At 45.8% G+C, this 13727-nt stretch overlaps 1 protein-coding gene across 1 annotated transcript in view; it reads left to right on the forward strand.

Annotated features, from left to right (window-relative positions):
- PAX2 (paired box 2) overlaps positions 1 to 13727 on the forward strand; it is a 100735-nt gene that overhangs the window by 58074 nt on the left and 28934 nt on the right. The window contains 1 exon segment of the mRNA XM_054072324.1: positions 12066 to 12241. Coding sequence (XP_053928299.1) covers positions 12066 to 12241 — 176 coding nt within the window.

The following is a 13727-nucleotide window of genomic DNA, read 5'->3' on the forward strand; positions in this document are numbered from 1 at the left end:
TTGTAGCTCCATTCTTAGCACTACACTGAGTTTTCTCCAGGTGTAGAAATATTAGGCAGATGGAGAGGTGTGAGTACAAAAGCTACATATACATAGCTGTAGGGAGATGTAGCTGACTGCACCCAGGAGCTAACTTACTCACAGAAGTACATTACAAACCTCATAATAAGAAGCAAAAATACGCACTCTATTTTATGGACTTAAGAGAGCCAGATTTCTCTGTAGTGCAACCCACTCAAAGTCAGTCAGGGATGGCTGTGGAGATGTTCTTGTCAAAGACAAGCACCAGGCACCACTTCCATACAAACCCCAGTTCTCTTCTGATTCCATTTTGTTTGGGGAAAAATGTCCTACCAATGTCATTTATATAAAGACTTGCATGTTCAGTTTTGCTGATTGTGCATTCTACCTATACAGAATTGGACAGAGTCACAACCAACAATTTTTTCACCCCATAAGGGTTTGATAGGCCCTGTTTAAGCTATTCTCCTAACTTTCATGAAAGGCAGAAGCTTCTATGGTCCGGTTCTCCAAGTAAAAGAAAACCAGAACTGCTGCTTCTGGAAGCCCAGTCTCCACATGCTCAGCACACGGAGTATGTGCTCTTCTTTGGCATTGCCTTGGCTCCTTAAATCTTCCTAAAAACTTATCCTCTCAACAAGAACATCTGACTCTCTGACATTCCCTGTGCCCCACACAGTGCACAGCACATGGCTGGGGAGCTGCATCCCGTAGCCAGCGCTGGAAGACAGATCACAAGCAGCAGAGGAATCGGCAGGCAGTGCCAGTAATTCAAACCATCCTGACCGTTCAGTGAACCCGAACCTGCTGACCTTGACAGCACTAGACAGCAGCGGCCTCAGGAATCCCAACCTTTACAGAGAAGTCAGGAGAGGACGGCTCCTGCTTGCTCTCTCCATTTCTCTCTCTCTTTCTTCCTCTCTCTCTTTCTCTCTCTCCCCCTCTCTTTCCAACCACATCCCAGCAGCCGGGGGGGGGGCCCAACAGTCAATCCCCGGTGCACCAATTAGCTCCTAATTTGTCTATCTCTGCACTCACAAGTCTACATCAATGTTGCTGTTCATAGATGGGAATCATTCCTGTAGAGGGGTGTCTTCTTGTGCTAAAGGAAAACACTAAGCACCTTGTTCTCAGTCAGGACCAGAGAGCAACCTCTCTTCCCAAAATGGTGGCTGCTGCTATTTGGAAGGAAAACAGGAGCTCTTTGCCTCCCTAAGTGATGGCATCAGATCCTCCAGCCTTTTTTCACTGGATTCCCTGGTGAAGCAACAAGATCTCACCAAGTGATTAGCCTGTGAGAATCTTGTTTGAATAGATGAGAGGAAGGGCGGTGACTGGAGTGGAGAGGAGAGAGAGATAAAAAACAGTATGCTTGATTTTGCCACAAGAGCTTACATTAAAGAAAAATGCAGTTTGTGAACACTCCAAGACCCATTCAGGGAATACTGGAATTCTCCCAGTCATCTCTGTGGCTGCCAAGCAAGACCTGAACAGAACAGCATTTTGGGTTGGCCTGCAGAGGCTAGGCTAAGCTCTAAGACCTTGCATACGGAAGACAACTCACTGAACAGAAGATGGCCTGAAAGATGCAGTTACAAACTTCTATCTATTGAGACACAATAGACGTGTCTATCTGTCTACTGTCTGTCTCCATCTACAATTCTTTGAAGGTGATTTTTCCATGCATCTATCAGATAAAAATAAAGGACCCTTTGAACAGGCATCAAATGCATTTCATGCCCTTTTTAAGGCCCTTTAAAATGTCAGAATTTTGTCAAGGGGACTAAGAATAATGCATACATCCACATTTCTCCTTTGCTTTTCCTTATCCAAGCATCCTATTGCTTACATTCGGTCAAGTTCAAGTTACAAAGTCCTCTTCCCACACAGGTCAACACATACAGGAAAACACACAGGAGCACAGTGCCCAAACAGGAGCACAGTGCCCAAACAGGAGCTAGGTGATGGATATCACTGTTTCCATTTGGATGGGGAGTAGGTCAGGATTTCTTTCTGTCACCGGCTCTGCCTTTTTTTTGAGCTTAGAGGTGTTATTCTGCTTCTAAGCCACAACAGGTTTATCGGCAGCTGATTAAGCCTTAATGAGGTGGTTATTATGTATAAATTGTCCATCAAGTCATGAGTGCCTCCTAGTCCTCTCTTAGGTGTTTTAGATAAGGCTGTTATAAAGGACAAGTGCACTTCCATGCTTGGTGTGTGTCCCAAAGAACCTGTTGTTTTTTCTCTTTGGCTTCTGGCATCCAGTGTTGGAAGAGGTAGGCCTTGAACAGAAGAGTTGACCTTGCAAGCATATGAGAACTATCCTAGAGTTTGGGATGACTTTAGTAGATCCTAGCCAATTAAAAAAAGTACCTCACTAGCTAATCTTCAAAAATACTTATGGCTCTTCTCTGCACAGCCCCCTGGTTTGTGAAACTGATTGGTGCCATGACTGGGCACCCTCATTTGGGGACTACTTCTTACAATTTGGAACATATCTCTGACACACATCTTATACAGGTCCTAACAATATAGGTTCCTTCATATACCAGTAAGGGTCTTTACATGGGCTTGTGCAGAAAGATTCCAAATTACTCTACTAATGATTTACAGTTATTATAGGAATAAGCATTCAAAAAAAAAAAAGAGTTCGCGTAGTGACAGTCCAAGCAGATTGCAGCATATTGCAGGCCTGTAGCTCTTTCATTGCATGGCATTTTGCAATTACCCACCCCGTATAATACATTGCTTATTAGCCTTCCCATTCTGAACATCTCATTTACTACTGAAATGTGGCTGACTCTCAGGTGGACCATGGCAGATGTTGAACAATACAGAGCATCGACAGTGAAATTTTGCTGTGCCGTGTCCAAATGAAACCACAGGAGAATTAAGATATGCTGTGGGTAATCACTCAGGCTGGATTTTGTTCAGGACAGCCAGGTTAATGTCTGCACTCTTGCAAAAAATGCCATGGGAATTTTAATGACTCTGAGTGACTGGAGCCTTTGTTTTATGGCATGTCAAAAATGGCACCTCTAGAAACACTCTGCTTGAGCACTGGTTTAGTGCTGACTCAGAAGAGCTTCCAATAATGCGATTCACTAGCATCTGGCTCAGGGGCAGGCACCTGTGTGTACGAGGCAAAAGTGTGTATGAGGGGGAAGTAAGGTGGAATGAAAGGAAGGGAGACTCTAAAGCAAAGGCAACTGTAGGAAAGGAGGTATTAAAAGGCATGTTAGCGGAGGACCATGCCAATGGTATCCAGCAGGCTTCATGAAGAGGAATTAATATTTTCTAGACTGTGCGTATATGTGTCCATGGCCTGATCCAGATCTGCTGAGCCCCAGTGTGGGTGGCCTCTGAGGTGCCAGTGTGCCCCACTGGAATCTCACAGATCTCCAGGAAACTGGGAGATGGGGCTGGATGGGGACAGCCCAGCCCTGTGCTGCCTCCCTTGTCTCTAGCAGGCCTGATAGCAGTGTTGATTTGCATGTCAGGCAAAGCACTGGTTGAGGAAAAAAAAAAACCCTCTGAGTGTGGCAGTGTCAGCGCTCGCTGTTGTTCGACAGTGTAAAATTAAATTAATAAAGCCCCCAACACAGGAAAACATAACAGGAAATTAATGGCCTTTACTGTCGCTCTGATGCAGTCATTTGCAACCCTGCTTTCCGCACCAAAGACTTCATAAATGCAAGCAGTTTCTCTAAACAAGCATAGTTAGGGCTGCATGTGATGTAATTTTTTGTGTTGCTTCTGTCCTTTGGAGCTAACAAAAGCCACCCTTTTTATGTGTTCACCAAGGGGGATCCTGTCAAGAAGTAGTTCCCCAACAAATGGGCTTAGGAAGATGAGAGGAAGGAGCTAAGTCTTGCCAATGATTCTAAGAACATCTTCTGCCCTGGCAGAGGAAACAGCACAGCTCCTGGTGCCCTGGTTTCCTGTGACAAGCAGCACTCCCTGAGGGCTCTGCACTGTAGACACTACAACAGCATAAATCAGGATAACCCTTCTGATAACCTTCAGGATGTGTAAATCAGTATAACCACTGAATGCACTTCAGACTGAGACTTAGAGATTTACGCTAACTAGAGGATCTGGCCTGCTGTGTGATAGTGCAGCTTGCTACTCTGCCAGCATAAACAAAGCAAGTGTATTGGGTCCTGCAGGCAGCTGCATTTCTATAGTGCTAGTAAGAGACATTAGACCCCCACTCTGTCCCTCACTACAATGGTATAAGTCCCCAGTGCCTCTTCTGAGGTAAGGAAATTGTGGATTTGCAACAACCTGACTGAGAACAGAATATGTCCGGTCCCCTCCAGCATACCCAAAGGTCACAAAGCTGCAGTGACTGCTCACACAGAAGCCATCAGCTTTGACTAACCAGACTAACACGCCTCACCTGCACTCGCACGCATGCTACAGTACGTGTTGTACACACGTCTGAGGCAACTGCTTGCAACCTAACAGCCAGAAAGGCCTTTACAGGTGTATTCAGTAAGGCTGGATGTGCTAATTATTACTATCTAATGAACTAATCTAAGTCTGTTCAGACTTAGTTTCCCAGATGCTCTGGGCCAAATTTGCAATCATACACTTAGATGCTGTAGTAAATACACATGATTTTCATATGCATATACACACTTAAATGCATGTTTGCATGCTCCCATGATAATCCAAGACAGATCTGAGTACACACTTCATTACACGTTTGCACACACAATTCATTTCATTTACATTTTCATTGAGCATTCCCATTTTGCTCATGTAAGCCCTGCATTAAAGCTGCACTGCCCATCCCTGCTCTATCTGAGGTACTCTGTCATATGCAAGCCCTGTATTAAAAGCACTGCAGCCTCCAGCTGTCAGGTGCTGGCACACATCTCACTCTTCCTTGGTCAGGCACGCTCACGTCCCTGCATGAGCAGCCTTCATTGCTAACCAATTTCTCAGCTGAGGTATACCCTCATTTCAAAACACAAAATCTCTTTGTTTCTGAGCCTTTCTGCTCATGAGACTGAGCATGTAAGTAACGAATACCCACAGTTCATGTGTTGCTAGCACATTTAAATTACACAGAGACACGTGGACCAGCACAGTATCATCAATTGCATAGATTCAGGCTTGTGGATTCCCTTGAGGCAAGTGGACACAGGAATCCGAACAACAGCAGAGTTCATAAAGGCTGATACACTTTCTTGAGGTGATATTCCTCTGGCACTCATCTCTCACTGTCCCTATTTATGCAGGACACAGTACACAGCCAGAACTTGTACCATATCTTCTTTCACTATCGCAGTGTAGACCTCGATAACATTCCTTCTGTATGTACTGCTGGACCTTGCCAGCCCCTTCCATGACCTGTCATCTCAATTCCGCACACACATGGGATACTTTCCACCTGAATTTGAGGTTCATCTTTCTCCCCACCATTTCAGTTATCACAATCAAAGCCTCGACAATTCTTGCAGTACTACTACGTGCTGACATACAGAACTGATCCATCTACAGATGCCTTCTTTCACGCTGCCTAAATGGCTGCAAAAATTCTTCTGGAAAGAAATGTAAACCAACTTTTACAGCCTTCCTTTTCCAAACCCTACTGGGTAGGGCAAGAAAATCAGTCCAGTGAAAAGATCACTGTATTGGAGCTGCCAGTCCTTGCCCTTGTCACTGCTGTGGGGAGCACAGTATTAGTTTAATAATCATTGGGGACGCAAATGGGGTCTCTAGAAACATCGCGACAGCCGGACTGGATCAGTTTGTGCAGACCAGGACAGCAGTACCAGACACTTCTGACCATGTAAAAATGTGTGGTCTGCTCCCTTAGTTAAGGTCTTTGTTCCTGGTCCTTCCCTTCTCTGGAGGATCAGCTCAGATACTGACGCAGGAGCTCTGCTGTTCTCAGCAGGAGCTTGATGTGAGGGTTTGAAGCCCAGGTCTGCTAGCTCCTTCCTGGACCCACACCAAATGCAGCGAGAGGGTCTGTGCAGGGCTGGCTGCTGTGAATGACAAGCGCTGGCTATCGATCGCGTTCTGAACTCGGCCCAGCCGATAGAAGGTAATTAATGACTCCATTTGCCTCAGTACCGAGGAGAACAATTGAGTTTGAAACTGCAACAACTAGCAGTGCAGGGAAAGGCCCCCCGGGACGTCCAGGAAAGCTGCCTGACAGGCTCGGGCTTCGTGGGGACACAGGAACACATCAGAGGGGGAAAAAAGAGAAGGGAAACTGGATAAAGGGAAAGAGCAGTCTTAACACAAAGAGTGACTTGGGAAAGGGCAGCGCATGTGGCCACGAGTGCCGGGAGAGTGAGGCAGGATGCTCTGGGTTAAGCACCCCAGCGGGGACAGTGGCAAAGGCAGGCTGCAGAGGAGGACAGGGTCACCTCGCTGGCAGTGGCGCAGAGGGGTGGCATTTCAGCAGCCAGCTCAGCACTGCTACGTTAGACAGATGTGTTTCCCTTGGAGGCTTTGACAATTAGATAGGTTCTGCTGTGTCACCTGGCTGGCAGTTCTCATGCTAGTCACATTCGCTTTTATTATGACTGTGATTTTTATTGGTAGTGCTGTGAAGCCCCAGCTGAGACTGAGGCGCCGTGTGGTAGCAGGCAGACACATCACAGGGGCGGTAATAGCCCCTTGCCCCAAAAGAGTACATCATCTCCATGTTTGTGTGTTATCTGCACAGCTTCACATGACCCTCCTACATGTTTCTGTGTCACAAAGGTCTTCCTATGTCAGCAATAATTCAGGATTATTTGTTGAGATGGCCCCGTCCCACTGAGCAAGAGGGCACTCTGTCACCTGTAGCCAGCAAAGTAACTATTGCACTGCTTTGTGCTACCTGTACCTGGTGGTGTCTTTGTGGCTTCCAGACCTCAGAATGTCCCTTTATTTTGGAGCTATTTAATGGGCATATTCCCTGTGTCAGACGTAGTTAAGGTTGTTCCTGTCTCTTCCAGCACAGCATTTCCTTGTTATCTGTCAGGGTACTTCTGTGACACCCGTGGAGCATTTTTGTGTCTTGTGTCGAAGGTTTACACTGAACATTGGCTATGTGCGCTCCCTCGGCACCACACATAGAGGAGAGAGGTTTCCTGTCACATGTGCAAGGCCAGCCCTGATCACACTGACAGCAACTCTGTAGTCTTGTAGGGGACACAGTGACCGAGGCCACGGTTCACCTCTCAAGCTGTTTCTTAAGATCTTTCTGATTTAAGAGAGAGGTGTTCCTGTGTCACAGTACCAGAGAGTTTTCCTTGCCAGTAAAAAGGGAACTGGAAAAGGTGATGATGCTTCTTAATGGTATAGCTAGTGCAGTTACCTAGGTGGCATCCCCAGACATCCTGCAGCAGAAGCCTCCCTTCTCTACAGCACCCGTTCCAAGAGCTGCTTTTCTGGCAAATCCCCGTCTCTTAAGCTTTTACTCCTAGTACTGTTCTTCATCAGTTGAAATGACTGTTGCCCACCACAGTGCCATTCCTCATGGGATCTGCTAGTCTTTCCCAACTCAAATTTTCCTCATAAGGCCTCCCTTTGCTCTCACCCACAGGCCTTTGATGGACCCCATCTCTTCCCCAGAGTCCTCTCTGCTTATTACTGCCATGCTTGCTCATTCCCACACAACTGTCAGCTCTCATACTTTGTGTATTACAGTATTTGAGGCATCTCTTAATAGTCCAGCTCACTGAGTCATATGTTTAGATGAGAATTACAACTTTGATCTAAAACCAGAGATTAATGTCCCTTACAGTTTCAGGAAAAAAACATAAATACATCCTCTATAGGCTTTGACACCAGAAAACAAACACAGAGGATTTACAGTCCTTTAGTTTTGAAGAAAATATAATGATCTGTGACTGTGATTGTCTCAATGTTAGCAACAGAAGATATATAAATCTGTCCTTCAGGATCATCTCTGTGAAACTTTCTCCACTTCATAAGTAAAATCCATATACACATCTCATATTATTGCTCTGTGAAGTTTGGGATTTGTGTGCCCTACCATTATTAAGTCTTGTACCACTGCAAACTTTTAGACAAGATCCACCTCAAGGCAGCCTACAGGCCTCTGTCAACAGTACCTTTTCTTTTGTAGATTTTAAAGCCCAGACCATGTCAGAGTGCCCTCCTTCCCTATATCCAGAACACCTACCTAAACTAAAGCATTACCTTTCTCCTTACAACTTTTTAATCACTTCCTATCTATTTGCTTGCTTTAATCATTCTGATTTCCTGTCTAACCCTGTTCCTTGCCTCTTGCCTTTCTCCATCTTTTTCTTTCATTTCCCACTGACTACACAGGTCCTTTCTTATCAGCTGGTCCTGAATTTCCCAAATATACATAGGTACTTATGTGCATGTATGTGTGCATGCACACACACATGCTGACACAAATAAATAAATAAAAAAAAAAGGTCAGTGAGCAGAGCAGCAATAACCCCTAAAACAGTACTATCAGAGGGACATGATTGATCAATTGAATTCCATAGCGGCTGAAAAATGTGGGATTAAGTAGTGTATTATACGCACAATGAGTTGAGGCATGATGTTCATTTCAAGTTCATTTCGCCAGCCCTCTGCCACCAGATCAGGCAATCAATAGGGGCAGCAGATATCATATATCACCTCTCTCCGTGCTAGGGAGAGAGCACCATAATCTCTCGCAAATTTAGAGTGACAGATTTGTCAAGATCTGAAGGGCCCCTGAATAAATGAAGGAAAAGAGACTCCTACAGCGACTTGGGAAAGCTGTGGTTTCAGCTTCTTCACACAAAGACATGACCTGTGCACACAGGAGACACACATGCAGAGGGCTCTGCAGGCAGACAGGAATTGCAAAATACACGTGCGTGTGTGCACTGATCTGTGTAACCACACAGGGCAGTTCAGTAACGGTAAAATCTAGTTTAATGACCATCATAGAGTCATAGTATTGTTTGGGTTGGGAGGGACCTTAAAGATCATCCAGTTCCAATGCCCTGCCATGGGCAGGGGCACCTTCCACTGGAATAGGTTGCTCAAAGCCTTATCCAGCCTGGTCTTAAACAGATCCAGGGATAGGGCACCTACTACTTCTTGGGCCTTGCAATCGTAACAGTAAAAAATTTTTTCCTAATATCTAATCTAAATCTCCCCTCTGTCAGCTTAAAACCATTACCCCTTTTACTGTCACTACACTCACTGATAAAGAGCCTCTCCCCAGCTTTCTTGAAGGCCCCCTTTAAGAACTGGAAGGCTGCTCTAAGGTCTCCTCAGAGCCTTCTCTTCTCTAGGCTGAACAAAACCAATTCTCTCAGCCTGTCCTCATATGGGAGGTGCTCCAGCCCTCTGACCATCTTCATGACCCTCCTCTGGACTTGTTCCAACAGTCTCTCTTATGTTGAGGACTCCAAAAAAAACCAATCAATGGAAATTTTACTGTATACATTAACACATGGCCACTCACACCAAAAAACATGCACAGTGTAGGGCTGCCACCCTTGAAAAGGACAAACAGCTGCCCCTGCATGTACAGTGACATGGAATCTAAAGAATACCAGAATAATGATCTACTGCACAAATACCCATGTGTATTAGCATCATGGTGTGCGCAGTCACACACCCTGACTGACATGTGGAAAAATCCTCAAAAGCAAACAGCTTCACAGGCTGCGGACACGTTAAGACAAGCACTGATACAGAAACACATTTTTTTTTCCAAGCCTCGACCCAGGAGTTCTTTGCCAGCTTTCTGTAGGAAGGACCAGAGAGAAGTACCTAATGGAACTGGGAGCATAAGGCTCGAGCTACCCTAGTCCTCCTGAAAGCCACCCCCTGCCGTAGCAGCCGGACCATCTAAAACATGAAGACTACACTGACACACACAGCATGCAGTCCACCAAGCCTAGTTTTTGCTTTGTTTTCTCATAGTCAAATACGTTATGAACTCCAGCTTTCAGCAACTTCAGAATCTTCCCTTCTGTAAAAAAGCTCAAGGAGAGCAGAAAATGCCAGAGATCAGTCCCAGTAAACAGCCCTGTTCTGGCTAGGGTTGGAAAGAAAGAGAGAAGGGGCTGCTCGAGGGAAGGCTGCTGGCTGGGACAAATCAATATGTAATATTTTCTATTGTCTTGCGAGTGGTACTGTACTACGTTACTGTATATAATGTACTATTGATTATATCATATCGTATAATCACCTATAAACGGATATATCTCATAGCCAGAGGCAGCAGGCTCAGTTATAACTCTGGGCCACCAGTTGGGCATTAACTGTGCCATGAAAATACGCATCTTGGCACATTCCATGAGCTAAAAGATGAGGCAGCAGAGTGACATGGTTCTGACTGGTGCACAGTAAACACCACTCCAGGCTCCTGGGAGCATTGTCTGCTTGTGAGCACACTCACAATCATATGGAGAAGGGAAAAGGTCTATATAGATCCTCCAACCACTTTCTTGACAGGCAGCGAGTTTCTGACATTCACAGACTGGAAGCCGCTGAGAAAGGCTGAAGTATGAGAAATACTAGTGAAAAAGCAGGGACGTAATCACAGTGCAAGAGGGAGAACTTGATTTTAGGTTAGACAGGGTGATAAGACAGTCATACTTGTGTACGTTGAAGCACAGTAGGTAGGGATTCAGCATGGAGGGTGTGGAGGTATATCAGCATGGATGAGACAGGGAATTATAACCACTATCGCCAAAGTTAGGCTGAGAGGTGACAGCAGAAAGATACTCAGCACAGTTGGAGAAGATTATAATGAGCAGACTTGCCTCAGATGAGATGAGGGATTATGACAAAGGAAGATTCACTTCAGCTGGGACAGGAGGTTATAAAAGACAGACTTACCTTGGATATGACAGATGCTAATAGCAGGAGACTCACTCACTTCAGATAAAAAGGGGTTATAACTGAGATAAATGCACCTCATTTGAGTTGGGGCATAACAGGGAAAAAAAACAACAGGTGGGTGATAAGATGGTTTATCACAGGGAAAGATTAACTTTGGATGGGGCAGGGCATTTATAATGGACTTACCTTGGAGGGGATGAGGAAGCTGTAAGAGACGTGGGGCACAACAGAGGTAGAAACACTTGGAACATGGCAGGAGGCTCTGCAGTGACACTGGACTGAGTCAGAGGACAGTTGCAGGGACAGAGATGCACTTCTGGTGATGCTTCTACCAGAAAAGAGGTTTTTTCCTAGTAGGAACAAAGGAATATCAGGAAGTCTGATTCCCACTGAGTAGGACCAGATTTTGTAATACAATCATTCATTTTGGATATGAAGGGGCACCAATATAGACAAAAATTCATCTCATTTTGGAAGGGAGTTTTATAGCAGGGAGATGGGTGATCATAAATCACAAACTACATGTAGAAGAATGCGATAGAGATCATAACAGAAACCAGTGTACATTGGATGGGACAAATACTTCGCACGGAGACTTGTCTCTGGTGGAAACATGGAGTCAGAAACAGGTTCAATCCTGGTATCTGAGGGGGATGAAAGACTCTTCTGGGGTATGACAGGACAAGATCAGACAAGAAGGAATTTATAACAGAGATAGATCTTCTGTTGTGACTGGGGAGCTAAAACAGAGACTTGAAGCTGTAAGACTTCCCTTTGAAGCTGTAAGAGAGCCCTTTCTCCATTCCAGGCTTCCTCCTCCCTCTCCAGTACAGGTCTTTGCTCCCATTTTATGCTCAGCTTTGCTCTGTGCTTTGCTCCCATTTTATGCTCAGCAACGGAGATTTGGCAATTTTTAACACTGAAAATCAGTGGAACCGAAACTCATCTCTAAGCTGAGCACCATTCTCCACAGTTTCACTCATCCTGAGCAGGAGAGTCCCACAGAGCCCATAGGAGCAGCATGGCTGCTCCAGCAGACAGGAGGGGACTTCTTGCGTCCTCACAGCCTCCCCTTACAGCAGGAGTGGCACAGCTGGGTGGAGGCAGAGTGCCTTGCTTCTTCCCACTCTGTCCTTGTCCTGCATCCTTGCTGGTCCAAGCCAGGGTGGTGCTAACTCCCTGTTTTCTCTGTCTGTGCCCTGCAGATGTATCCGAGGGCTCAGTTCCCAATGGAGATTCCCAGAGCAGCGTGGACAGTTTGCGGAAGCACCTTCGTGGCGACACTTTCACCCAGCAGCAGCTGGAAGCTTTAGATCGAGTTTTTGAGCGTCCTTCTTATCCTGACGTCTTTCAAACATCAGAGCACATCAAATCTGAGCAGGTGAGGGCCCAGCCTGGAAATGGGGACCCACAGGTGCCCGTAGGATGATGGCAGAGTTTTCCTTACTGAAACCACCCTTCCCTGTTTCACCCCTTGTTCTCACACTGACCTGTTATTTGAACATATATCACATTTACATTTCACAGCATTTTCTAGTTGTAAATATATCACTGTGGTGATGCATGTGTATACGTGAGCTCTATTTCCTCTCATGAACTTGCCGTATGCATACACACAGTGCCCTTCCTAAATCCCCATGTCCATCTTTCCCTCTGCACACACACCTGCAGGTATGAAGGCATGTTCTTGCCCTGAACATGCAGACACTGTCATGCATGTTTACCGGCAGATAGCATTGCATGGAAACTCCTGCACTCTCAGAACATGCTGGTGACCAGCAAGCCACAGGATCAATCTTTAACAGAGAATTTTCCTTCATGGCCCAAAGCTGAGACTTGACTCCCATCTCCAACCTAGTTTTCCACACTTCTGCAGCTCTGGCCCCCCTTTCCCTTACTCCCCCACTTCCCCCAGCCTTTTATCCCAAAAGCTGTTTGTCTTAATAAAATGAAAATCAAAAGTCTTTTTAAACCGCCCCAAGCCATAAACCAACAAAGGAAGAGAAGGAGAGGCTGGCTGTGGACTCCCTTTATCCCAGAGTCCCTGGGTTTATTACAATGAATAACCTTTATTTACTTTCATTAGACTATTAAGCACCAGCACAGTCATTTTTCCCCCTGAAACTCTGAGCAGGGCCCATAAAGCAAATCCGAAGCCTAATTGAGTTCATTTTAATTTCTCTCCGATCACAGCGAATTACTCTGGTGATAAATCAGGGGGCAGGCTCACCCCCAGTAGAAGGCCTAATTTGCAGCTAATTACAAAACTGATTTCTACAGGAAGATCAATACGAGAAGGAATTGGAAATGACTAGGCAGTCCTAGCCAAGCAGGGACAGGGGCGGGGAGGGGGCAGTGAGCAGGGAGCCTACTGGAGGAGGGGGAGATGTGGGGAGGGGGTTGGGGAAGTGCATGGAAAAAAATGGAGCAGAAAGAGCAGAAAATCAGTTTTAATTTAACGTAATATTAATCAGAGCAACTTTTCCTGCTGTTTTGTAGTCTTCCCAGTTTCTCCAACTCCCGCATCTGGTCCAGAGGCTACCACAATAAAAAGGCAATTACCAGAGCCTTTCGGACAGGACACCCTTTCAGATTCAATGGCTGTCACCCTCCCACCCTTCTGTTAGCCATGTGGCTTCCCCCTCCCCAATTTCATACCCCAATGCACAGAGTGATAGAGGCAGGGGATGAGGCTTCTTTGTTTGTTTTTAAAGAGCTAGGACAGAGGTAACAGTGGAGGGGGGGCAGACAACTCAGTAGACAGCCTGGCTACAGTGGGCCAACACTGGCTGCTTCCTACAGCCTGCCTATCCCAGTCAAGTCATTGCAGTCCTCTGCCCCAGCTGTCCTTGTCACCAGGGCAAACA

This window comes from Cuculus canorus, chromosome 7 (assembly GCF_017976375.1).
Source record: "Cuculus canorus isolate bCucCan1 chromosome 7, bCucCan1.pri, whole genome shotgun sequence".
NCBI classification, from domain to species: Eukaryota; Metazoa; Chordata; class Aves; order Cuculiformes; family Cuculidae; genus Cuculus; species Cuculus canorus.